At 45.9% G+C, this 25,842-nt stretch overlaps 2 protein-coding genes across 5 annotated transcripts; one reads left to right on the top strand and one right to left on the bottom strand.

Moving 5' to 3' along the window:
- Positions 1-283: 283 nt before the first annotated feature.
- On the top strand, positions 284-15,872 carry LOC308112651 (rho guanine nucleotide exchange factor 18-like). Its single transcript, XM_080468334.1, has 21 exons — positions 284-431; positions 3,233-3,290; positions 3,999-4,131; positions 4,224-4,330; positions 4,791-4,931; positions 5,384-5,634; positions 6,668-6,793; positions 8,025-8,142; positions 8,510-8,758; positions 9,190-9,266; positions 9,365-9,546; positions 9,634-9,689; positions 10,143-10,322; positions 10,712-10,855; positions 10,945-11,057; positions 11,128-11,199; positions 11,276-11,323; positions 11,407-11,877; positions 13,285-13,561; positions 14,162-14,266; positions 15,289-15,872. Exons 3-21 carry the CDS (start codon positions 4,064-4,066, stop codon positions 15,441-15,443), a joined length of 2,940 nt encoding a protein of 979 aa, XP_080324460.1. The 5' UTR covers positions 284-431; positions 3,233-3,290; positions 3,999-4,063; the 3' UTR covers positions 15,444-15,872.
- Positions 14,338-25,772, bottom strand: sppl2 (signal peptide peptidase-like 2). 4 transcript variants are annotated; one of them, XM_080468346.1, is made up of 16 exons: positions 25,656-25,772; positions 23,102-23,218; positions 22,313-22,495; positions 21,885-21,974; positions 21,378-21,517; positions 19,973-20,115; positions 19,784-19,880; positions 19,330-19,446; positions 18,424-18,505; positions 18,246-18,320; positions 18,104-18,166; positions 17,726-17,825; positions 17,486-17,563; positions 16,717-16,877; positions 15,970-16,153; positions 14,338-15,488 (listed from the first exon to the last, which is right to left on the bottom strand). In XM_080468346.1, exons 1-15 carry the CDS (start codon positions 25,701-25,703, stop codon positions 15,983-15,985), a joined length of 1,665 nt encoding a protein of 554 aa, XP_080324472.1. In that variant the 5' UTR covers positions 25,704-25,772; the 3' UTR covers positions 14,338-15,488; positions 15,970-15,982. The 4 variants fall into 4 exon arrangements, with proteins under 4 accessions (XP_080324472.1, XP_080324474.1, XP_080324473.1 ...); XM_080468348.1 differs by having other exon boundaries at positions 14,896-15,488; positions 15,970-16,150; XM_080468347.1 differs by having other exon boundaries at positions 14,911-15,406.
- Between the last annotated feature and the right edge of the window lie 70 nt (positions 25,773-25,842).

The raw sequence follows: 25,842 nt of genomic DNA, 5'->3' as shown, positions 1-25,842 counted from the left end.
TCTATTAAGGTTTGTATGCAAACAATAGAAAAACTACAATTGTAAAAACAAAATGAATCTTTTCGAGGAAAACAAATTTAAATGAGGGCTTACGATAAAGCTAAAGCCTTCTTTGTTTTGGGCTTTGTGCATTTCATGTATTCATGCATACATAGAATTAATCTTATAATAAATAAAGACGTCTGCCCGGTCCAATATGGCGGTAACGTTGACGTACGTGTTCATCCACCAATCAGCGTCTCTGTGTTGACGATCGCCCCGCCCCCCTCGCTTGTCTCTATTTGTTGTGCACTTGTTCCTCCTGTTAAACGAAACCCTCGCGTCTCTTCTCTTCACTCCAAGCTGCAGAGAGAATTAATGTCGCTCCTGTACGTTTGTTGGAAATAAACACCGAACCGGCTCTTGGTCGTGCCACTTTACTTCAACACCCGGTAAGAAGAAAACACTTTGTTTGTGTGTGTGTCGTTATGATTTCACGGAAGAGTTTGGTTGTAGCACGCGCGACATAACAGCTCCAGCGAGTTAAACTCGTTTATATGACAAGTTTTTGGCCACCAGATGAGCTGTTTCTCGAAAGCTCCTGTCATTTACTCTCACTTTTCTCTTTCACCTCTCCTCAAACTCTTTGGACAGTTTGGCCGTCAGCTGCTGGTTGAATGAGTATAAGTTAAGCTCCATATGTCAACAAGAAGTAGTTGCTACAAGTGTATGATAATTAGTGGAGCTCTGTTTTCCATAAGCTTTAGATGATCCCTGAACGCACCGCGGGCACCTTTGTGTATTGCTATGTTTCTGTGTGTGCTTCAGGGCTCCTGTCCGCGCTCGGAAATATCAGCACTTTGAGGCTGCTTTCCTCACATACTCACCAAAAGGTGGAAATAACTAACTTGTATTCAACTACAAATACTGCTGTACCCAATTACTGTTATATACATAATATGATGAAGTACTTTTCTCCCAAAAAATCAAAGCACTAGTTACTTTTTAAACGTCATTAATTACACTGTCAGATTTCTCAGAAAACAAAAAGTAGATCAACGTGACACTTTTGTAGTTATAAAGCTCTGTTTAACGTTTTTTTCAATATATTAGTATGATATAGTTTGGGCGAAAGGGAACATTGTGATGTAATTTCTGTTGTCTGACAGCTCTATATCTAAAGTGTGTGGATACTTAAGTTTTTAGATAATGTCAAGTGCTGTAACTTCAAAAATGTAAAGTATTAATGAAAACACTGTTCACTGCCACAGTGGTTTTCAAATAAAACTGATGTGTTTAAGCAAAAACTTTCAGCTGTATTTTCAGGGTCCTTGCATCCAAATCATGAAAGCCGTGAAAGAGTTGCACTACATTTTAAATGTGTCCTCCAGATCAGTGTGTCTTAAGCTGCTTCTGGAAGCTCCCTGAAGACATAGCTCCTGAGTGGTCCAGTAGAGGACTGAGTCACATATCCCACACGTCCCCCGTTGGACACCCCTTGGAAGTGTGACTATTTTGCAGCCATTGACTTGCATTGGTGATTCCAGTCCTCAGACTTGCTGCAGTCCCGTAATCTGCATGAGTTCTTCCAACCTTGCTGGAATGGCCTGCTTGACCTTCAGACGATACCGTGAAACAACCACCAGAGAAATGCAGACTGGATGAAACTGCTCAGATGATGTCTGAAGATCAAAAAAGGGAAAAAAGGCCCCGAGGCCGACCGCTCTCTGATGTTCCAGTCGTCTGGTGTGTTTACAGTCAGGCGTTGCTGTGGGTCACTCGGGGCTGCAGCTCGTCGTGCGTTCACACGGTGACAGAAGCACATTGGCATTCGTTTACGCCACATCGGTGCAAGTAGCCACCACCCGTACGTTAATGAGTAAACTGTGTGTCAAGGCTGGAGGTGAGCGACTTTCCCAGGAATCTGGAGTTTCTATCTTTGACTAATTATTCCTGCTGCGACGGCGTGACGCGAACAACACCTTCAGGGTTAATTTGGAACATGAGCAACATAGATCACTGGCCTCTTTGTGTCCGTCAGCGATTACAGCCTGCTCAGGTTAACGGGTCTGGTTTCATGGTGGTTGGCGGTGGTTGTCTTGTCATGTTATCACAGTTCTGGTGTTGCTGTGTTGTGTGATTAGACCTGCTGTGTTTTGGCCAGGTGAAAGTAATCCTCACGCTCCATTCAGCAGAGTCCCCCCCCCCCCCCCCCCCCCCCCCCCCCCCACCCCACCCGTCCGTCTCTCCGTCCTCTGCAGGATACTCGGCGGACTGGCTGGGCTTGTTTCCCTCCTGTGGGGAATGACCTGCATTTCGTACTACTCCGTCCTCCCTCCGCCCTCTGGAGGTGAATCATCCGAGGTGTGGCAGCCACTTTCAGCAAGGAGCCAAACCGTGCGACCACACTATAGATAATAACACACTGAGCGGCTTAGACGGAGTCTTTAAAGACAGTAACGTGACACAATGGCCTGGGAAAAAAAAGGGCTCAAGCACCCTCAGCAGTGTTTCTCTTATAATGTGCAGAGAGTGTCAGCATTGTAAAGGTGGAATATATAAGGTTTTCTTCCAGTTTAAAACAGGAGTTTTTAGGATGAGAAAAAGTTCAATCCAAATATAATTACTGCACGGAAAAACATGGGCTGCTGCTCGGTGCTGTCAGCTACACTTGGACCTATTTGACATTGTTTACCTGTTCAGCACAAGCAGCTTCATCTCTTAAAGGTGAATGACCCCGATTGACCTTGTTCAAACTCCACATAGTGTTGAAACGCAAAGGTAGAATACTTTCAGGTCTCAGTTACATATTTGGGGCATTCCCCAGGTGTGTTTGCAGATTTTGTCTCATTGCGCTGCAGCTGGCTTACAGGCTACAACTTGGACACGTCTGGTTTAGAGGCTTCAGAAATGTTCATACGCCATGTCCAGCAGTTGAGCTGTCCTCCATCACAGTCAGGTAGATTCCTTCTGGGCTGCTGACGGTACTGGTTAGTAGACCGCAGCATGCTGAAGTACGTCTCATCATCAGCACAAAGCTTTTATTACGCCACAAGCAACATCATCCATCCAGTCAAAGAAATCAACACCAGCCCTGAGCTCTCGTCCTTTACTGAATACCACACGTGAAGTCTGTGTGTGGAGCTGGTCAAGCTGAAACCTCGGGATGCCATGACACCTGTGACACTCTGGTCGCCTTTATCTGCCGGTATAACGACATTTTCTCACATTGTGTGTCTTTCTGTGTGTTTAGGTCCTGCTCAGGGAGACGTAACGTGCAAACCAGAAAAGCAGAAGGATATATGAAGCAGGTGAGTCACAGATGAGAGGAAACGCTTGACTTTTAAATCTCAGTATAGCACCGAGATGAGGAAGAGTTTGTCAGCTGGATTTAAAAGGATGTGTCTGTCACAAGTGTTTTCTTCTCTATTTGTATTATAATACTCAGAATATATTCCCAATTGAAACACAAACATTGAGACATTTTACCGTTTCAATAAGATAGTAGCTCTTTAAAATGCTATCGCAGCGATGCATCTCAAAAAGTTGGGACAGGCCCCGTTTACGGTCGCGTAAACTTGTAATGTTCTCAAATGTTTGTCTCTTTAAATGATCCTGCTATCTTCTGTTTGACACGTATTTCCTAACGTTTAGGTTTACTTTGTTGTACTTCTTCATGTCTTAACTTTGTCCTCAGGTTTTTAAAACCAACATGTAGTGTCTTTAGGTTTTAGAAATACTTATATTAAATGTTCCCCTTATTTTCATTAGTTTGATTTTAGCTGCTTCCTTAAACGTTTTACCATGTATTAGTTTGCCTTATTCTTGTGATTCTGGATATTTGCAGGCGCTCAACATGTGTGTATGTGTGTACACTCGGACTGTTTCCCCTTTACTTCTGATATTTTCTGGATGTTTGCCTAAAAAGTGACATGTGACTTGTCCTCCTGCTGTTTTGACTGTGCCAACAGTTGGAGGCGCTCTATTTATTGTCCTGCTTGTTTCTGTTTGGGGCTCAGCTTTGGGGAGAGCGTTTCTCCCTCCGGCCTCCGATGGCCTTCCTGCGAGCTTCACGAGTCCCGGCATGACCGTCGCCCCCGCAACGTCCAGCCTCGCACCCGCTTCCTCTTCTCTCGGCGGCTCCGGCCGCAGGTCGGTCACGACGACGCCCCCACAGCCGTTTTTGTGCCGACGTCACATTTTAATCTAACCGCTCGGGCCTTATCTCGTCACATACCGACTAGATCCGGTCCGGCGCAGATGGACGAGAGCGACGGCGTGCGGCTGAAGCACTCCTCCGAGGACTTGGTGTCGTTGGCTTCCTCCCTGGCCGAGCCAATCAACCTCGAAGGTCAGCGGGATGAGGAGCTGCTGAAAGCCTCTCTGACCTTTGTCATGATTAAAGTTCACTCTAGAAAAACGGCTTCGACCAGACTTTATTCTGCCGTCACTCTTATTATCTATCAGGGACAACTCAGATCCAGACATGTTCTTCAGGTGTTGCCGTTCAGACGAGTCCGTTAAATGACGCCACGTGATTGCAGGATGAAAGATGAAGCCTTGTTTATTAAACGCAGCACAGCCTTTTTTTAAATCATCATGTCTCACTTTAAAAAGATTTCAAAATAACCTGCAATAAATCTCTTTACACACACACACACACACACACACACACACACACACACACACACACACACACACACACACACACACACACACACACACACACACACACACACAGCCTTGTGACGATAAGACACAAGCTTTGTTAGGAAGACGTGAGTCTGACTGTGACTGTGTGTATCACCCAGACTCCCATTACACTCTGCTGCGAGGCGAGCTCGAGGCCGACGCCCAGAGTCTGGAGGCGGAGTCCTGGAGTCTGGCTGTGGACCCCAACTACCTACGCTCCCTCAACAAAGAGGCCGTCAAGAGGCAGGACGTCATCTATGGTAATCACCAACATAAATCCACAAGGGGTTTTCAAAATACTTTGAGGTGGTCACAAATGTATTTAACCCCTCCTACAGTGTCGGCTGTGGGATTGGAACCCCACACTGTTGTGTGTGTGTGTGCTATGCGAGTGTAGTTTGAGTCTAGTGACCTGGTTCTAGTGTTGTCCAAGTCTTGTGTTATTTAGACTTGAAGCTCGTGTTATGAGAGTCTCGTTCCACTCTCCTATGTGCTGTTCCTCTGTAATTCTGAATCAGATTTCACTGAGAGTTCCTGCAACATCTGCAAAGTATCAATTCAGTGTGATGTCGATTTAAACTGGTTTCTCTTTCTGGAAATGTATATCGTTTGCTGCGATCAGCTTCAGCGCAACCCCAAATAGGATAAAGCGTTATGGAAGATGGGGGGGATGAATAAAGCGGTCCGGTCTCAATCTTCCATTCATTTCTAGAGTTGATCCAGACGGAGATGCACCACGTCCGCACCTTAAAGATCCTCCTGCACGTGTACATGCACGAGCTGCGGCAGTCTCAGCTGATGGACGAGGCCAAGCTGGAGCGGCTCTTCTTCGGGGCGGGAACGCTGCTCAGCCTCCACCATCACTTCTTCGCCGCCCTCAAAGAGCAACAAACGCGGAGTCAGGAGGAGGGAAGCCCGAATGCCTACCAAATCACACAGCTCGGAGACGTCCTCATCTCGCAGGTACTGGAGGGGGAGGGGGGGGGGGGGGGGGGTCACGAAGAATTTGACAAACATGGAGTCTTGTATGCAGAGAGAAGTCGGGTACTCGCTGTACGCGGCTCGTATTTGCGAGTGCTGTTTACGTTCCCACACAGAGGTCTACATCAAACAGAAGCGAACAGACGCCACAAGCTCCTCAGCTGTCAGCAGCAGGATTACCTGACAGCGTTTTCAAGCTGATGTGACCTTTACCTGTCCTCGTGTTTTGAAAATAAGCTGCACGTCAGAGCGTTCACTCGGGTTCGCTTCAGCACAGAGACACACGATATCAAGAGCACACGCGAGGTTGTTGAATAATGAGGTGACGGTAAAGGTAAAACCATACAGAGGCGATATGAACATCTTTGACATTTGTTCTCAAGAACATCAGTTTTTGAGAATTCATTATTTCTTTATTTTACATACCCTTTGGCATTTTATTTATTACATTTGTTTGTGACTTCTCGCCTGTTGTCAGCAGGTTTGATGTAATGTGAAACACAATCTGTTGTCAGACCGTAGGAATCTGACTGAATAAATATGTTTACATGCAGAATATGAAAGCAAGGAAAAGTAAATCATCTCAGTTCAGCCAGTCTTGTGCGATATATATATATATATATATTCCTATCTATATCTATATAATCACATGATAAGTGATTATATGTTGTGCGGCACTTGCCTGCTGAAATAAAAGCTTGGTGCTTTAGAAATACCGAACAGTTTGTGGTTCCTGCTCGGCGGCACCTTGTGTGCACACGCACGAGACGAGGGCAGTGCACAGGTGTCCGGAGGAATGGCTGGTATGTCTGAGACGCTCCACAGCAGGAACGGCGCTGCGTCACAGCCACATTTCCGAGAGCGGCGTCGTGTTAACCTGGTTTATGTCGCATCGTTTATCCAGAGGGAGGAATCCACACGCGCTCTGTTGTGAATTACACGCTTTCCGATGATGCTCTGAAAAGCGGAATGAACTCATTTTTCAAGTCCAGATATTTTGTTTCTTGTGGATCAGTTTTCAGGTGCAACTGGGGAACAAATGATCGAGTGCTACAGTTCGTTTTGCAGCCGTTCCAACGAGGCCCTCGGCTTCTACAAGGACCAGATGCAGAACAGCAAGAAGCTGCAGATCCTCAACAGGGTGAGACGTCCTCACCTGATGATGTCATCATCAACATAGCGTGATGTCTGGAAACGGGACAGTTTAGCGTATTGATCCAGATGTTGGATCGGCCCTCCTTCACCAAGGCTCATATAAACCAGATAATAAAGATCATGAAAACATGGAATTCCATCAATCTCTTTAGTTATATAAAAGAAGCAAACATGTTCAACTGCCCCTCAATTGCCATAAAAGGATTTCTGTTGTCGTCAGAATGTTTCAGGAGCCGGAGTCCACTGACTTTACTCTGATGAGGAAACTCAATAATGAGTAATAACTGGTCCTCAAACTAAACTAAAACAGGATGGATGCGTCCAACTGATCCGACCGCAATGAAATGAATAAATGATGTTAAAAAAAGATTAGAAAAGCTTCGCTCCAGTTATCGTCACTCCTGTGCTTCGCTTCCACACATCTTCAGTTTTCATCTAAAACAAAACAAAACAAAAAAAATCTTTTGAAAGTTTCACTTGTTCATATTTTTACACTTAACATTTAAAAAAAAAAAAAGCTTTAACAGTCAAACACTGACAACATCTCATGAAATCTTTGAATATTTTGAGATGTTTTTATTAATGAAAATGATAAATATTACATTTTCTATTGTATTCAGTTATTTGGAGCTGCGCCTGTACATGTGCACACAGACACACAAATCCATTTCAGTCTATGTAATTACATGTCGGCACACCCGAAACAGTTGAGTAAAAGACAATGACAACAAGAGGCGCGTCTGAAAATAAACGGATAATAGAAAGTGATGAGGCAATTTCAAAATTAGGAAAGTCCGTCTCCGTCTTGCCCTGCGCTCTGCTTCCTCTCTGTTCCACCAACCACCCGTCTTCTCCTCCTCCTCCTCCTCCAACATAAAATAAGTTTGCGTGTTTTAAATCACTGAGAACGCGAGAAATGATGGAATTTTGTCATTCTATGTTGTAACTGTGGTTTTCTATAAACTATACACATATTTCTATGAACCATATAAAATGTATAGCAGGTGTGAAACACTACGTATGACTTTTATATACGATTGAAAAACATAATGAACTGTCCTGTCTAAAATTTGACAAATTACAAATTGATATTCCCTCAATTTGTTAAAAATCCTTCAAAGTTCCAGCTTCTTAACTTAACTCGAGGTACAGCTTTATGTAAGTTAGGTATCGATTTGATCGAGCTTGTAGAATTCAAACGTTTTCTCTCCCCACAGAAAATCGGTCAGCTGCCGTTGGTGCGGAGGCTGGGAATCCCCGAACTGTTTCTGTTGGTGACTCAGCGCATCACGAAGTACCCCGTCCTGGTGGAGCGGATCATACAGAACACCGAGGGTAAAACAAAATAAAATCTCTTCATGTTTCAGACTCTTAGGGTGTTTTTTTTTTTTTATTCAGCACTAAATATATCGCAGTCATCTCGAGACAGTTTCCCAGAGAAAAACCAACAGTTCCAGCAGACGGTGGAAACCCTGAGACCTTTGCAGTAGAAGATATGTTGAGGAATATCAGAATAAACAGATTACATAACGCGTAAAAGTAACTTCAAGTTTACAGCAGTACCACGTGGTTTCAGTCCCATCGTTCAGCACCTCCTGCTTTTAGTCCTTCCTGTTTACTGATGTGATGATCTGCTGCCACACTTTTCCCCCTTTTAACTTCCTCCTTGACTAATTGAGTCGTTTGATGCGGCGTTCAACAGCCGACACGGACGAGCACAAGTCTCTGGTGGAAGGTCAGGGGCTGATCAAAGACAGCATCAGCCAGGTGGACGCTCGGGTCAGCGAGTACGAGAGAGCGGCTCGCCTGCGAGAGATCGTCCACCGTCTGGAGCCCAAACCTCCTCGGCTGAAGGACGGCCGGCAGCTCCGCCGAGAGGAACTGATCCAGGGCAACCGGACGCTGCTGCACGAAGGAGCGGTCACCTGGAAGTCCTCTGGTAGACACAAAGGTACGGTCACCGCTGAGCAGCACTCAGGTATACTTGTTAGTGTGATGAACCACTGTAAGGGAACCTGCTCCTTACACACAGCAGGTGCTACTCAAGGAGTTCTCTCTACTCCAAACACACGGGACAACCTAGGTTCACATTTTCTCCACAAAGTGTTTTTCAACTGCAGAAATAGTTTCAAAGATCGGAGGTCAAGAGTTCAACGGTTAATGATTTTTTTTTTTTTTTAAACCACTCATCACGTTGCTCAGTGAGGAGCTGCAGGAGCTCATAGTTTCCTTTTTCAAACGCGAGTGAATTCAGTGAAAGCCCGAAGGGATCTGAGAACCAGTTTAACAACAAGCTTTCCCGGTGAGAGTCCGGGTTCCAGCTCGCCGCCGTACAAAGCTCCTGTGTTGTTTTGATGCTGAGCTGCTGTCGCCTCGCCGCAGACGTCCACGCCGTGCTGCTGTCGGACATGTTGCTCCTCCTGCAGGAGAAAGACCAGAAGTTTGTGTTCGCCGCCGTGGTGAGTTCTGATCCCCCGTCTGATTATTTTTTTTTTATACAACTGCCACCTCATCGGGAGCCGTACTCAAACGTTCCGGGTCGTTGTTTCCGCTGCAGGACAACAAGCCGCCGGTGGTCTCCCTTCAGAGACTGATTGTCCGTGAAGTGGCCCACGAAGACAAAGCCATGTTCCTGATCTGCGCCTGCACCACCAGCCTGCCCGAGATGTACGAGATCCACACGGGCTCCCGAGACGAGCGCGCCGCCTGGACCGGCCTCATCCGAGGAGCCGTGGAGTGGTGAGCGCCGCGCCGCGCCCCGACATGTTCTCCTCTCTGGAACGTGACGGGGCGCAAAGCGCTGAGACCAATGTTTGTGTGCCGCAGCCATCGCGAGGAGACGCTGTACCAGGAGCAGATCGCCAGGCTGCAGTACTTTCAAGGTGAAGCAGCAGAGTTTTGTGAAGCACAGGCCCTCTGAGCAAATGACTGATTAAACCCGACCTTAACAGAAAACAATTATAGTTTCTTCTTTTATTGAGTATTGGGGGTTTTTTGCCCAATGATACAAAAACAAAACAAAACTTAGTTTTCAATTGAACAATTTCTGTTTTGACGAGAGTGTAGTAATACTTTGTATCCGGACGGCCCACCATCTTGAAATCTGATGCTCCACAAGTAATCATGCATCAAAGTCAATATTTGATCCCGACAAAAATCCAGGATTAATCAAAATTCTCCCAACATTTGCCATATAGAAAATCAATAGGACCTTCGAGTTTGACTGTTATGTATGAACAAAGACATACTGTTTAGATGCGGCTCATCTTCTTGGCTTCACGTTGCTCGGAGCTGATATTTGGTATTTAAGATTCTCTTCATTTTACTGACTTCAGACATCCTGAAGGCGCGAGACGACCTGATAAAACAGAGCCTGGTGGAGAAGCAGCAGGTCTTCGCTGCTCTTTACGAGAACGTGACGGAGCGGGAAACCTCCCTGAAAGGCCTGCAGTTCCGAGGAGACGCCACCGACCTCCAGCAGGGGGAGACGCTGCTCAACGGAGCCATCGACGAGGGTGAGAGGACCTCAAAACTCTTCTCTGACCCGCAAATAAACAATTTATCACCAATCAACATGCTTGAAAGGAGTCGGAAGAAAAACTGATTGAATCTTACTTCCTCCAAAGTTATACCCAAACACATTCAAATACCAACATCAATCAGTACTTCTTTAATATAAATATGAATACTGTTCCACAAGTGACTTTATCAATAGAAATTAAAAGAAATATATCAGATATGAATACAAATAAACTGATGTCTATCTGTAATAAAAAAAACCTGAAAAACAACGTGTTCCTATGAACAATGGAAGTGGAGACGTTCCTTCCTCCATCAGTGATTAATGAAAAAGTTCTCTTCCGAGCAGGAGATTAAGAGAAATCTCTGTTCCTTTTGTTGCCAGTGGAGAACCTGCAGAACCTGCTCTTCCTGAGGATAAAGGACTCTAACCTTCTGCTGGATGAGAGTAAGAAGCAGGACGTGGCGCTCAGCAGGGCCCACACCTCCACGGACTCCGCTCCAAACCCAGCGTCTCACACCGACAACGGTCAGACTGAAGCCCGGATCACTTCCCTCTTTGGGGGAAATGATTCTAAAGCTGCCTCAGTGACCATCTTCACCATTCCCTTCAAACAGACGGCGAAGCTGCTAATAAGTCGGGTGAAAGTGAGGAGATCCCGGTGTACCGGAGCCACTCGGGTTTCGACCACAAGCCGCTGGATATTTACGCCAAAGGCCTGGAACAGTCGGTGAGTGAGGCTTGAGTAAAGATCCCGACGGTTAGATACTCGATTGTGACTTTATTTATTCTGCTTCCAGGCGGACGATGAAATCGACTCCGCCTCATTGGCTAATGCATACCCAAACCTCAGTCACTTTCCTGAAGCTGAGGTGAGACACTTTTCAAATCCTTGTGGCTCATCGACATCCATTCATTGAGGAACTAACTAGACTTTTCTCTGTGTAGGTGTATGACAGTGTGATCCTGCTGGCTCAGAGGCTCTACAGCTTACAAGTGAGACGCTGCTCCATTCACCTTCCAGCTGAATTGTCTCCTTCGTGGAAACTGATCACTGTGATCAACCGTTCCACCCACAGGCGATCGTGGCGCACCAGGACAGCCGGATCGAGATGCTGAACGCGTTTCAATCCAAGAGCAAACAGTCTGCTCGCAACTACGGCAACGCGCTGCTGGAGCAGGAGAAGCAGCGCAACCTGGAGAAGCAGAAGGAGGAGCTGGCCGCCCTGCGCAAGCTGCAGGCTCAGCACCGCGAGGAGCAGCAGCGCTGGGAGAAGGAGCGCGAGCAGCGCCGGCTCCAGGTGGAGGCGCTGGAGGCGCAGCTGCAGCAGAGAGAGGAGGACTGCCGGAGGCGGGAGGACAAGCTGAACAGCGAGCAGGCCGAGCTGGAGAGGCAGCGGGAGAGCTACCAGCAGGACCTGGAGAGGCTGCGGGAGACCACGCAGTCGGTGGACAGGGCGAAGGAGCGCCTCGGTCAGGAGAGGGAGCGGCTGGACAAGCTCAAGTCCAAGTTCATGCCGAGCGCCGGGAACTACGACGACCCCGCACACGTGAGCAGAATCCAGAGTTAATTCGTCCCTTTTCTGAATTCTGAAAGAAAAGTGATAAAAGCTAACCCTTCATGTGTAGTGATAGAACGACGTTAAAAACATCACTGCCAAACCAAGATATACTGACAGTCAAAGTGATTTTAAACTGGCAGATTACAATCTTCTCTTTGTCTTTACAGCCCATTCAAAACCAGCAACACATAAGATGATTTTGTTGGCCTATGCTGGAGCCTTATAGAAAGTGGCAGAGAGATATCTTGCCTCCTGTTGGCCAGTTTAAAAGGCCAAAAACTCTGAAGCCTGATTAAACTTGGCAGATAACCATCTTGACTGAGGTCCAGTTTTCACGACAACAAATACGAGTGTATCCGCAAAACTTTCTTCACTTTTGGGGGGTCCGTTTACACGACACCAGTTTGCGGATGCACTGTATCTCCAAAGTTTTTAATCCGGCTCCCAAAGTGGAAAGATTCTTTCACGGAGCAAATCCCTCCTGCAGAGACTGATGGAGGCTACAGAGCCTGTTACTGCGCATGCACATCTCTCCCCCTCCCTCCTGCTCATCCAGTTGTAAACAAACATGGCGGCTGCGTAGTGATACGACTCGCGGTCTATATTCTAGTTTTATCGTCCAGATCAGTAGTTTAATAGTTGAGACTCACCCCTGATAGCATCCGATGTGTCATCAGTCCATGCGGATGTCGGGTGCTCTCCATTTCCTTCAAGTTTATAGTGTATTGCTCTCTGCACACACGTCTGTGTAGTTTCATTACAAAATCAAGCAACAGCGCCCTCCAGTGGCCCGGCATACTAACTACACCGTTGTCTGTGTGTCCGCTGCTGCAGTGTAAACACACTCCTTTTATTTAACGGATTAGGTGTTGTCACGTAGAACATTGTCGTGTAAACGGGGCCTTAGACTTTGTTTAACTTTAAGCCTAATTAAACCTGGCAGGTAACTCTCCTTTCTATTGTTGACCTTTGCTGGAGTCTGACTGATTCTAATAACTGGCTTGTCTTGTGTTGGTATTTGCGGAAGCCTCTTTGAAAATGGCAGATGACTTATCCTTTCTGTTCTTGGTCTTTGATGCTGTACAACAATCTTTTGCTGGAGCCTCTTTCTAACCACAGATAACTAATGATCCCAAGTTTCCACTTAATTACTAATTATAGGAAAGCTGCTGTTCTTGACCTGTTACTTCAAATGGCCAGAAAATTGACAAATGTGTCCATTTAATACTGGCATTGGCTCGTTTTATCCTCGGTGTTAAAGAAAAATAAACAATTTACCTCCAAAAAACCCAATAATAAATCACAAACATCTTATCTGAGTGTAGAATTCAAGTGTATTTAAATTCCTTAGACTCCAACAGTGTAAAGAGGAGATTTCTGTGCTTCCTCCCGCAGGTCTTGAGCCTCTCCAGTAATCCATCGTTCAGGGGAAGCGTCGTGAACGGAGGTGGTTCATCTGCGAAACACTCCAATCCCCTGGAGGTTCCTCCGAAGGTTCCCCCACGCAGGGAGAGCATCAGCCCGCAGCCCATCCACCTGATCAGCGCCACCAACCAGGTGTACAAACCGGCCAGTGTGCAGCAGCAGATCCCCACCAAGCTGGCCACGCTGTCCAAGGGGAAGGAGAAGGGCTCCAAGACCAAGGCCACCCACCAGAGGGCGCACAGCGCAGGTCAGACACACTCACTAACCAATAGACATTCATTGTCACAATGAGCAGGGACTGGCGGAAGTGTCCAGATGTGATCACAAACAATGTTCATCTTTACGTACTTCATATGCTCAGAATGTCAAATATACTGTCCTGTCCAATTGAAGTACACACTGAAACATGCATCAATTTCCTGGTTTCTGGGTGATACCTGCTTTACTTACCTTCTATAATGACGAAATAGCCCCGCGGCTTCATTTCCACATTGATTAAGAGAACTTGGAATGAAAGAAGAGCTTGCACATTACAGCTGACCAGCTAAAAGCAGTTTGTGTATTTTTAAAGTTTCACTTTTAGTGTGTATATCTGTACAAAACAAATTCCTCTACCAGTGAGCAATATTGTGATTCTGAAAGTTCGAGAAGTAACTAGTGTATTTTTAAAGTTTCACTTTTAGTGTGTATATCTGTACAAAACAAATTCCTCTACCAGTGAGCAATATTGTGATTCTGAAAGTTCGAGAAGTAACTATCTTTGGGATTACGAAAACCTTGGATGTAGATTGAAGCTGGTCATGGATTGACAGCCGTCCTGTTTATTTATACTTTTCTTCTCACACAGCCTCGATAGTCGTGAGCGAGGTGATTCCCATCCGGGTGACGGGGAAAGGAGGAGGCAGTCTGAGAGCCACGAGGACCGACAGTCCTCACAGGATCTCACACTCGGGTACAGAAACACTAAATACCCCGTTAAATCACAACACCGGAGAAATTCATTTTTAAATTATTTTATTTATTGGTCCTCGTTTCATACTTCATCCCTCACAGTAGTTTTATATTCTCAGCGACTGATCATCGCCCCCTTGTGGAGACGCTCTGCTAATGCCCAGTGAGGGAGTTTTATCACGTTACACTTTACATACTATAATACAATGTAATGTGACCTCTGTCGTTGATATAAACGCCGGTGGCTCCGCGTATCTTCTTTCTGGTCTAATATCAATAAAAACCAGCGATACTGACATGACAGCGACACCTTAGTGAAAGTAACTCAAAGCTTTTGTGGTGAGAGAAAACAGTTGAACCCCCCCCCCCCCCCAAGTCAGAGACACCAAACGCTTTTCTTGTTCTTCATCAACAGTTTTCTTTTCTACACTCTAGTATTCATGCTGATAAAATAAATACCATGGTGAACTTCAACATCAAAGCAAGATGTCATGAATGATGCACACAAAGTGATATTTTACTATGGTGAAATCATTCACTCCAGGTCAAAGCAGGAATAATAACCTGTATCTGGAATACATCGTCCTTATTCAACTGGTGCTCGGTCTGGATGGAAAACACAAAGTGTTTGGAAAGGTTGTCTTTGATAGTCCAGCTTTAATAAGAACAGTAATACATGGGAGGATATGTCACAACGCTCTGCTTTTTACATCCCATGATGGAGCTGAATGAAATTAGTATTTTAAGTCCATATTTTGGATCAGTTTGAATAAAACTTGTTCAGCCTGAATCCGACCGGGATTTTTAACGCGAGAGCCGAGTTCTGAGGCTCTCGACCTGCACGACTTGTAACGACTCTCGGTGTGACAGACGGCAGGAAAACAAACCTCAAATATCCATCGCAACATTTCTGCTGGAAAACATTTCCTGTTGCGGTGCTGAGGTGTGTGCACACGCTGCTCCTCCTCCTATTTATTGATTGATTTTATTGATTTATTTATTTTTACCTCTTTGTCTCTGCAGAGACCTTCAGAGCTCCGAGCTCTGCCCACCGTGTGAAGACGTCTCAGTCATTCAGCACGAACAAGCAGAGCAGCAGCGACAGCCGCCCGCCGGCACCGCCTCCTTTCCCCAAAGAAATCTTGGAAAAAGGAAAAGAGAGGGTGATATTCCTTTAGCGGCGCACGTCTGCAGGCGGAGGACGGTGGAGGAGGCAGGGACCGCTGCAGGAAACAAGGAAAAACATCAAGACGTCCATTGAAATGATGGGAAACTGTAAAAACACGGACCTCTTTAGTATTTTTCAGGACGATTCTGTTGTAAATGTACATTTTATCGCCAAACAAGTTATTTTTTTCTGTAAATGTATTTTTTAAGAGTAGGTGGACTTTGTACACTTGTTGAAGTGCAGAACTGGGCGCGAGGACGTTTCCGTCTATCTGAAGATGAAGTGCCAAGCGACCGGCTCCAGTGCAGTCGACTCACTGATAGAACCTTTAACTTCACGTTCTCAATGTTCTCTGGTAAAAACATGGCGACTGCCGCCGACTACCCTCAACATGTAAAATATTTAACATGCTCCACTGAGTAAAGATATGGTTCATTTTATTGCTTGGAGTCTTTTTTTCTTTTGTGGAGTGCGGATGATAGAATAGGAAAGAAGGAAAAAAAAAAAAGCAGAAGATGAGGTGAACTAAATCTCACCAGCGAGGAGGATTCACTCAGACTTGCTCTCCTCTGGAGGGGCTTCCTGAGCCGGGTGAGGCCGGGGAGGGTTGGCGGCTTCCGTGGCCCCCGGCTCGCGCTCAGCAGAGGGTCTCTTGGTGGAGGATGAAGCTGCTGCGGCCGTCTGAGCGCAGCTGATCGGTGCGAGGACTATGGCAGGCTGCTGGGAGGGTAAAAGAGAAAAGTCTGAGAGAGGAGGCTGGACGTCACGATCTAGGAGAGCAGAAAACTAAAGTCCTCGAAACCCTCAGAAATGTATGGGAAGCTCTATTTTCTACACGTGTGAGAGTCCCGGTGACGAGGGAAGGAGCAACTAAGAAAGGAGCTAATCTACGTCTCCGTCGGCACCACCCAGGGAATCCCACTACTTGGTCGAAGCTCTGCAGAAATCAAACAACAGCAGACAGGAAGTGTCGGTGTGAGCAGGATGTTTAATGGTAGAGTGAGGAAGAGCCCAGACTGAATACCTGCAGCCACAATCACAGACAGCTGCGCCAACCGACCACACCCCCCAACAGTGAGGGCAACGGCAGTGTGAAACAGAAAGAGGCATGAGATGAAAGAATTTAAACCGATTACTCAACTTAAAAGTTCTGCCTTAATCTGCATCATATAGAACTCTCGATTCTTTCTTTCTCTTGGGCTTTTTTTTGTTTTTATTTAAGTCTTTTTCTTTTGTTTGTTTGTTTGTTCCTCCGCAGTAGGCAGTCATAAACTGGGATTCACCACACATCCACTCCCGGTCCAGAACTGGGGCAGCTCCCTGCGCCACAGCGCTATCGTGAGGCTGGTGAGCACAGTGCAAGGCACCAGGTAGAGCAGAGCCGGCTGACTCATCTGCATCAGGGCCAGCGCCACGAAGGTGATCAGCAGCCCGATGCCGTACGCTGGCGGGAGGAGAGACACCAGCGGGGTTAGAGAGAACAACCAATCAGGATTTACACTTTTTATCCTTCACACGTCACGTCAATATTTCAAACCAAACATCTGGATTGTTGTTCGTTTCTGACATTTCGAATCCTAAAATTTATCCTAAAATAATCTTTCTGGGAAATATTAATTTTTATATTTTATAATAAAACCCTCAAATATGTAAACTGGCAATTAAATAAGCTGAATTCCTGAAAGTTACTGAATGTTTGGTAGTTTTGAGAAGGTTTAAAGTTGAAGTGATTTATGAGAAAAAGAAATTAGATTATTGTTTTTTTTAGTAAATCTGGGGAGGGCAGAAGAAATAAAACGGGTCTCAAACTAGCAACCTGTTGCTTTATGGATTAAAATACAATGTGGTTTGGTTAATGTCACACAGTTAAAATAAGCATTCTTGTACAATTTAATTTATGAAAAACACTTAAGAAAATAGTATTTTTTAAACTCCTCTTAACATTGTTCACAGGATTAAAGGAGTAACGAGCCAGTTTGAAGAATGTGAAGAGAACAAAGATCATATATTCGAGGGAGGAAAAGCACGCGACATTTCCGCTGGAGTACGTACCGATCGTACAGGCCACAAAGTAGATCCTGGAGGATTGTGTTAAAATGTCAAACCTGTGGCAGTACGCCACCAGCAGCCCTGAACACAAGAAAGTCAAGAGCATCAACCTTCCCTTCTCCATGAGACATTTGATCACTGATGAGGAAACAAGGAGGTGATTTGCGCTCCTTGTTCCACGGGATGTCGTGCAGCAGAGCTTGGTCTGATTGGCGAGTGCTCGCTGGCGGGAGGAAGACCCACCTGGTACGAAGACGTCCCCGAAGCCCAGGAGGGAGAAGGGCTGGGCGCAGAGAGCCAGAGGGGAGGAGTTTAACCGCGGCACCTTGAGCACCATGGGAAGCTGGGAGGAAGTGCAAACGGAGTTTGTTTGTTTTTTTAGAGCAAAAGAGACACAAGGACGTCAATCTGAAACAAATCTAGGCTTCAGAAGATTCACATGTGAACCAGTGGAAGTCAGTCCACACAGCTGAGTTCTGAGATGGAGCCACAAGCGCTCCAGTTTAACCTTCCTGATATTTCTTTGTCGTCTTGATCGGCCGTTCATCTCTGTCATCCTCTTCTTCGCCGCGGCTGCGGTGAGAACGAATGAGCGGAGGACGAGTTTGACCAGAAGCTCACCTTTTCATGTGTGGAGGAGTCGGAAGGACCAGCTGCGACCTCCACCATGATGCTTTCTCCGTTCTGAGGAGAGAGCGCGCCGGTTAGTGTACCGAGTCATGTCGGAACGAGCACACCGCCGGTGACGACGGTGCCGACGTACCCGTGTGAAGAAGGGCGTGATGAACACAAAGAAAACATCGTAGACGAACAGGACCGTCAGGAGTAAAGTGCAGGCCTGCGAGAGAGAGAGAGAGAGAGAGAGAGAGAGAGAGAGAGAGGTCAATTTAAACCTTTTTAAAACGTGGATAATATCCGAATCTGTTTATGAGTCGACGAACCTTAAACGTGGGCAGTCTGACTTTTTTGAGCATGTTGAGAGTGAAGGCGATCCCCAGGATGTCCTGTAGCACCCAGGCCCACCTGAGCAACACACCACAACATGAGTCCAGCATCCTGCAGCATCACACACCCTCTGTTAACGCCACAAACACCTGCTGGGACTATAAACTTCCCATTCCGCCTACGAATGGCTGAATGGAGAACAGCCTCTCCTCACTTGGAGGGTTAAGAGCGTCAGGAAGCTCACGGGACACACACACACACACACACACACACACACACACACACACACACACACACACACACACACACACACACACACACACACACACACACACACACACACACACACACACACACACACACACACACACACACACACACACACACACACACACACACAGCTGAGAGGACTCTCCACTGTCGTGGCTCAAAGGAACTACAGTGGGTATTTACCATCACATGTCGATGGATGTGAACAGTTTAACGGTTTAAAAGTCTTCAAATATATTTTGATGTTTGATTTCATCCCAAATACTCTCCGGTGCAGGATAAATACTTAAATATGTTCACATGAAGGTTTGTCTCCCATTTAGGATGAAACAAGTTGGTTGTTTGGTGGATATTTTTATTTAAAGTCTCTTGAGACAGTCAGCAGGTTTCTGTTTACTCGTCTAAAAAAAGAAAAGAAAAGGAAAACACTCAAATTCAGCTCAGATTGGTATTTAAAACATCCTGCTAATATCTATTGTTTAAATTGAAAACCCTTTATTAACCTTTGGAACAACTACATCGCATGTCTGCTGTTCTCAAGCTGAACTTCCTGAAGCCTTTAAACCAGGAAGTGGATGTTTAACCGGCCGCCGGCTGGGTTTCAGTGTGGAGGAATGAATCTTGGCGCTCACCTGTCCTCGTTGCGGAACACCGTCCACACCACGCTCACGCTGATGCTCAGGACCGCCAGCAGCAGCATGCGGACCTGCGGCCGCTTGTGCAGGTACGGCAGGTTGTTCTCCGGGATCCTGCGGCGGCGCCAGTTAGTCAGCAACACGTCCTCACAGCAACACTATTATTTTCTTTTCATTTATTCTATTTCGTCTATAACACGGCAGATTCTGAATGACACTCGTGAGGAGCACACGTTAGCCTATATTCTCTGACTTCAACTTGCTTTTATATATAAAATATATTAACAAACGTGGCTGCAACTGAGAGCGCAGGACAGATTTTCTGAAAGACAAATAACTGAGGAATCAACCCGTCGGCTGACCGGCTGATGATGGGAAATCTACTTTTGGCTGAGGTCCCGGTGTCGACAGGAGGAGAGTGTGGAGGGTTTTTCAACCTGGACAGACTCACCGGCACTTGCAGAAGGGGAGTCTCCTGACGAAAGGCCGCAGGCAGCCGTACAGTCCCACCGCCGAGGCCATGCAGAAGGCGGCGATGACGCAAAGCACTGCAGAGGAAGGAAGCCCAAGCAGCTCAACACCCACAGCAGAATGAACGGCACAGAGTGAATCACGGCTGAGTGACAGCTGGGTGTCGTACCGAGGTAGTCGTAGAAATAGTAGAGCAGCACCAGCATGCTGCAGCTCACCACCACGAACACGCAGATCATGATGGGAGTGACGTCGAGCGTCTCCTCGTCGTGCTTCTCCGCGCCGTCGTCCCGCTTGTCCTTCATGTATCGTCTGTAAGACGGAGGGGAAAGAAAACAACCGCACGCTCAAAGACCTCCTATATAGACTGTCGGAAAGCTTTTAGACATGTCTGAGGAAAGGTCTGCCAGTCTCTCATGCAGCTTCAAATCCTCCCATTGGTTCTAGTCTTAATCGTATATAAATCAACCAGAATTTAGCTGGATGGGACTTTACAATAACCAGTAGTTAAAATGCAAAAAAAACCCAAAAAACGCAATAAGAAAATGAAAACATAAAAACTACAAATACAAGTGCATAAAACTACAAAAGGCATAAGCGGAAAAAACTACATGTTGAATGTAAATATAGAAGAATTGAGGTTAGATTAGTGAAGAGCGAGGTCAGAAATGGGGCAGTTTGTTCCAGAGGTTATATGGAAATGAATAACTTTAAAAAAACTCTGCTTAAAATCTGTTCACGTCTGTGTTCAAAAGCACGGGGGAGGCCTGAGAGCAAAGAACGTCTGAGATCAGTAATCTGATTCTGAGCTGATAAAATCTTCACAAGTCAAGAAATAAAATGATCAAATTAACAAGGCTGTCAATACAGATAATAAATAGTATACAATAGGAGGAGTGCCTCTAGTTATTAACCATCCAGACAAACCCAAGCCAATTCAAAGGAGGCTGGCGTCAAATTACAAGCACCAGAAACTACATAGTTAAAACAGGCTTTGATTTCAGAGAAAGACTCAAAGACGAAGGAAATATGGAAAATGGACATAAATTACAATATTAACTCTAATTTGATTGCTTTCTAACTCAGGTCCTGCAGAGTTGTTTTTTTTAATTTTATTTACTGCTGTGGTGTGCGACAGGTCAGGGACCCCGTCCCACAGCGTCCTCCGATCGGCTCTGGCTGCCGGTTCACTGCCCGGCCTGGAGGAAATAACGCTCCCCTTTAGCAGCACATGTAGAACATAAGATAACTCACTTTGAAAAGATGACGTGGCCGCCCGGGACCCGACCCTCTCAGAGGAAAGTCGGAGGAATCAAACACTCGTGCGTTCTGACTCATTTTCTCTCCAAATGACTCACTGGGTGAATGAAATCTGATTTAAATGGAGTAGCTGGGACTAGAAGGGTCATCCGGAATGGGCAACGTGACTTACACAAATCTTTCCTCTTATGTCTTGTGAATTGCAAATTAAAAGGTGGAAAATTCTGGGACAAAAAAATAAAAAAAAGAATGGTCCCAGCTGCTTTTTTATGTCTCTACATACAGGGACTGGACTGGACACAGTGTTTACTCACTTCTTGCTGTCCCTGCTCCCGGCCCAGTAGCCTCCGATGGCCACCGTGCCCACCGCCATCAGGAAAATGACCACCATGTTGTAGTCCAGCACCGGCTCGTTGGGGGCGTACATGGCAACCAGTCCTCTTTTACCAAAAGTCTGTAAAAGTTAGAAATGTTAGGCCTGCTACATCAAGTTTGATGACACAGTGTCGACCTCTACAATGTCTAATGTTAAGCCCCTCCCACTGCCTTGAAGACGCCCCCTGTTCATCCTGCCGTTGCCCTCCGTACCTCGTCCATCTAGACTGTGCTTGTTGGTAGTGATGGGTGTGATGGAGCTAACCTCAAAATGGAGCGGTGTTATATGTATGGAGGACAAAATAGAACACGAGGAGAAAGATAATGTGGATCACAGGAATCTGCAAAGCAGCATTTAGGTAAAGCACCTTTGGTCATGTTGTTTAAAAAAGTACTGCGAGCATTTGTGACTTGCACCCTCCAGTGTGTGCTGGTCCAACGCTCACCTTGCTTATTTCCAGCATGTCAGCGTAGCTGAGCAGCGCAACAGGGATGTCAATCTCCTCATACTGACTCTTATTTCCTGCTGGTGGCGTCTGCAAATAAACAAAAAGATGTTACTGTTGTTGATCTATTAGCTAAGGTGTACACTATTACAGGTTTGAGAGCCTTTTGGTGTCCAATGGGTTTTTAAAGAGACAGGGGGTGGGGGTGGGGGTGGGGGTGGGGGGGGCAGTAATCTCATACAGTAACAACATAAACCACATCCTAAAGCAATAACAGTTACATAACCAAATTAGTGTTTACAAAACGTTGTGTGTGTGTGTGTGTGTGTGTGTGTGTGTGTGTGTGTGTGTGTGTGTGTGTGTGTGTGTGTGTGTGTGTGTGTGTGTGTGTGTGTGTGTGTGTGTGTGTGTGTGTGTGTGTCTCTCACCAGTCTGTCTTTGCTGACGATGAGCAGCCCCCTGGCTCTATTAATCTGGGCCAGGCGGACCTTCTCATAGAAAGTACAGTTGCCCCTCATCACCATGGCGATGTGATTTGGGAAGCCTCCCTCCGGGACGTCGGAGGGCGAGCACAGGACCGAAGGCGTCAGGTCGTAGATCTGCAGGTGAGACTGTGAGACGAAAACAGTTTGTAACTTCGACCAGATCTGTCCGATATATCAACGTTCACACCCTGTGACCCGGAAGCTTCTCGAGCTTCAACATCAAACTGCTCGTGACTTAGTATCAGCGTCAAACTGTGAGGCTGAGTGGATGGCAGGTGCTACAGCTTTTCGTTAAGGCGTGAACATGATGCAATAATGATGTTGAGTATTTGAATAACAATATAAGTACTTTAGTACATGATTTTAATGTCTTCATCCTTTTTCTCTTGCCCCATAGTTTACACCACCATGAGCAATAGCACCGTCTATGTGACTTCATCACCATCAGTTTTTTTTTAATGTTGAGTTGATGAAGCATGAAGAATAGTGCGAGCAAACAACTTTTCAACAACTCAGTCTCACTATAATAACGTATGTTAAATACATTTTCAATATGTTGAGCGGCCTGTGTGTTTATGCTGCCTTTGTGGACACACACAGACATAGACTGCGAAGGCGTGGGTTCTTTTAGACAGTTGATAAACTTCCTCGAACCACCACTTATCTCCTTCAAGTCTGGTGAACTGAAGCCAGATAACAAAGAGATCCCAGCTGTTGTAACGGGCGACTCACCGTCTTGTCGAGGTCCTGAGGTAGTCGTGCCCACTGTGAGTTGAAGAAAATGCAGTAATCCTTTCCTTTGCCCTTGGGCTTGTCGCTGAAATGGGCCATGCCGTACTCCGCCACCACCTGTCCCAACACAACAGCGCGTCTATGAAACATTCGTCTTTTTCTTCGAACGTTTCATACAACAAACGACCGACCAAAAGACTGGATAAGATTATCCAAGCATTTGCAATATTTTACTACTTGCCAGGTTTCAGACACGTTACCAATATCTTTGCCACTCCAGCACAGTGCGAGCTATCACTTTTCAGAGCCACTCTTTGATAACAGCAGCTTCAAACTCTCTGTCATGACACTCTGGAGTCAATAATGTCTGAATCTGAACCTTCTGGGCGACATTGCTGAATAAAACTGCCCACAACTCTAAATATATTACGTGATCTTGTTCTTAATATCTCTCTGAAGATGACAGACAACCATGCCATTGATGCTAACCTCATGTGTGGATGTGTTTAAAGTCAAAGTTGTGGTGAAAAACTTTAAAAAAGTCATATTATCCAGCTTTTCAACACTTTCACGTGGGTCTCGTTGGTCCAACAACGTTGTATTCAAAGTTTCTTGCCCCAAATCCAGCTTTTCTTTGATTTCCCTCTATTTGAATATTGGATCATAGGAGCTACATTCAGAATCTGCTGTGTCTGTGTGAGCTGGACTGGCTCCGACCACACATGCCCGTTTTGGGAGGGGGAAGTACTTCCTCTCGTGGTGCCATGTGCCAGAGCAGGGGTACGTCCGAATTGTCCCTCCTAACTCCTTAACTATCGACTCTTCCTGAACCCCAGAAGTGTTTTGTGTGGCGGCCATGATAAGGATGTCTGAATTCTCAATAAGCGAAGGAAAGGAGGCTCGTTGCTTCCTTTAGAGCCTCCTTTAGCTTAGGAACCACTGATGCTTCCTTTATCAAAGGAGGCGAGCTCATGCTGCCCCACAATTCCTTGCGGCGACAACATTTAAAGGGACCCGCTCATCCGAGCGTTCAGGGAATCTCATGATGTCGGAAAAAGGGAGCAGATCATGTAAGTTACCAAAGCAATAATCTGCCTTGAACAACTTTAAATCATATGAAACCCAAATGCATTTTTTGTAGTCCATTTTCGGAAACTTGTAGTTCTTTCCCCAACATGGTGGACGTCACTAACTTGCGCCGCCGTTGCATTATGACGTCACTAAGTGAAAGTGCAGTCCGACCGCCACACTAACGTGATCGCCTTTCACTAACTCCTTTAAGAAGCCCTCTACTCCTTTCCTTCATGAAGTGGATGACATCACGGGGTTACGGTAAAGTCGATAGTTAAGGATAGGAGGGAATTTTCGGATGTACCCCAGAGCTGCCTAATTGTGGGAGGGTCAAAGGGAGGGTCTACCTTGATTGGGATTGGCTAAACCCTGATGACATTATATAAGGTTTGATTTCTGATTGGCTGGTTGGAGCAACACACTTTTTTAAAAACTGAAACAAGCCAGGGAGAGAGAGGACAGACTTTCTTCACCTCTGGGGCGTCATTCCAGGTATTGGGACGATTATTACTGTTGGAAAACCATTAGAAAGTAAATTTGGCATGATAAGACCCCTTTAAAGATGTGATGTGTGATACCTCTGATCTCCTTTCATATCTCATACCAGGTAAATCTAGAACTATCCCTGATCATTTCCAACTGCTTACGCTTGCACATATCACATGTTTCAGGCTAACAACTCGAGTTCAGATTACGCTACTGCCTGTACATCGCTTCTGGAAGGTCTTTAGATATGGAAGACATAATAGTTGCATTTGCCCAAGCCAAGGACTCTGGGGTGCCTATTGCCCCGGGGGTCTCCACTTCCTTTAAGGGGAGAAACAGTAGAAAAGAGCAAGTACAGAAGACATTTTTTTCACTGACGATAAAGTACTGTGTATGGTTCTTCCTGAGCCTGCCTGACAGCAGATATTTTGCCTTTGACGATGTCCAGCAGGATTGGTCACACCAAGGCCGGGGGTATGGGTACCCATCTGACCGGGGGGGGGGCAACTGACAGCAGATGAAAATCTCCATAAAGACAGGCAGCAGGGTGCTCAGAAAGATGCTGTATATCCTGATGGTGATGGCTCAATTGGATCACACACCATGTGGAGACTATTAAAGATCCCACAAACGTTAAACCCACTGATTTTTGATTTGAATTATTTTAGATTTGTGGTACCTTATCACAAATAGAATGTGCAGATACACTCATCAGTGGATGGATTGTTATATGCACTTATAGCTATCCAGTCTCACTGTTCTCAAGTTATAGCCTCTGGAAGACGTGATCATAAGTACTTCCTATAAATAAAGCTCTGGTTCCTGAAGAGTTAATCCGCACAGATTTTAATGGAACATATAAAAGTGAGTACGGTCCGCAAGCTAGTAACAGTCATAGCATCCAAGCTACGGCTCCTTGGCCACGTTTAGAGGCTCTGAAAATGTCAACTGCGTGCCGGTATGAGACGAAAACACATCCCGGCACCGTGTCTCTCACCTGTCTGAGGAGAAAAGAGGCCCAAATCAGAGTTTCAGAGGCCCTCATGTTGGCTAGCTTGTTGTTGTTTCCCCCAGCAACCAGACCACCGAACCCCCACCGGCTGTCCACAAGCCACGCCCCTTTCCCAAGGAGCGCACTTTGATTGGCTCAAACAAACGTGCTGCCAATTGGTTGAAATCCCTGT

This window comes from Lipophrys pholis (genome assembly GCF_963383615.2).
Source record: "Lipophrys pholis genome assembly, chromosome: 1".
Lineage (NCBI taxonomy): Eukaryota > Metazoa > Chordata > Actinopteri > Blenniiformes > Blenniidae > Lipophrys > Lipophrys pholis.
Note: the sequence above shows the minus strand (reverse complement) of the source record. Positions and strands in the feature narration are given on the sequence as shown.

Excerpts from the sequence above, each read along its gene's own strand:
- LOC308112651 (XM_080468334.1), top strand. The coding sequence starts at position 4,064 with ATGACCGTCGCCCCCGCAACGTCCAGCCTCGCACCCGCTTCCTCTTCT. Across the intron at positions 6,794-8,024 it reads AGCTGCAGATCCTCAACAGG|AAAATCGGTCAGCTGCCGTT; the intron begins GTGAGACGTCCT and ends CTCTCCCCACAG. Across the intron at positions 9,267-9,364 it reads AGTTTGTGTTCGCCGCCGTG|GACAACAAGCCGCCGGTGGT; the intron begins GTGAGTTCTGAT and ends TTTCCGCTGCAG.
- sppl2 (XM_080468346.1), bottom strand. The coding sequence starts at position 25,703 with ATGAGGGCCTCTGAAACTCTGATTTGGGCCTCTTTTCTCCTCAGACAG. Across the intron at positions 21,975-22,312 it reads TCGTCAGCAAAGACAGACTG|ACGCCACCAGCAGGAAATAA; the intron begins GTGAGAGACACA and ends GTTTATTTGCAG. Across the intron at positions 18,321-18,423 it reads TCAGACTGCCCACGTTTAAG|GCCTGCACTTTACTCCTGAC; the intron begins GTTCGTCGACTC and ends TCTCTCTCGCAG.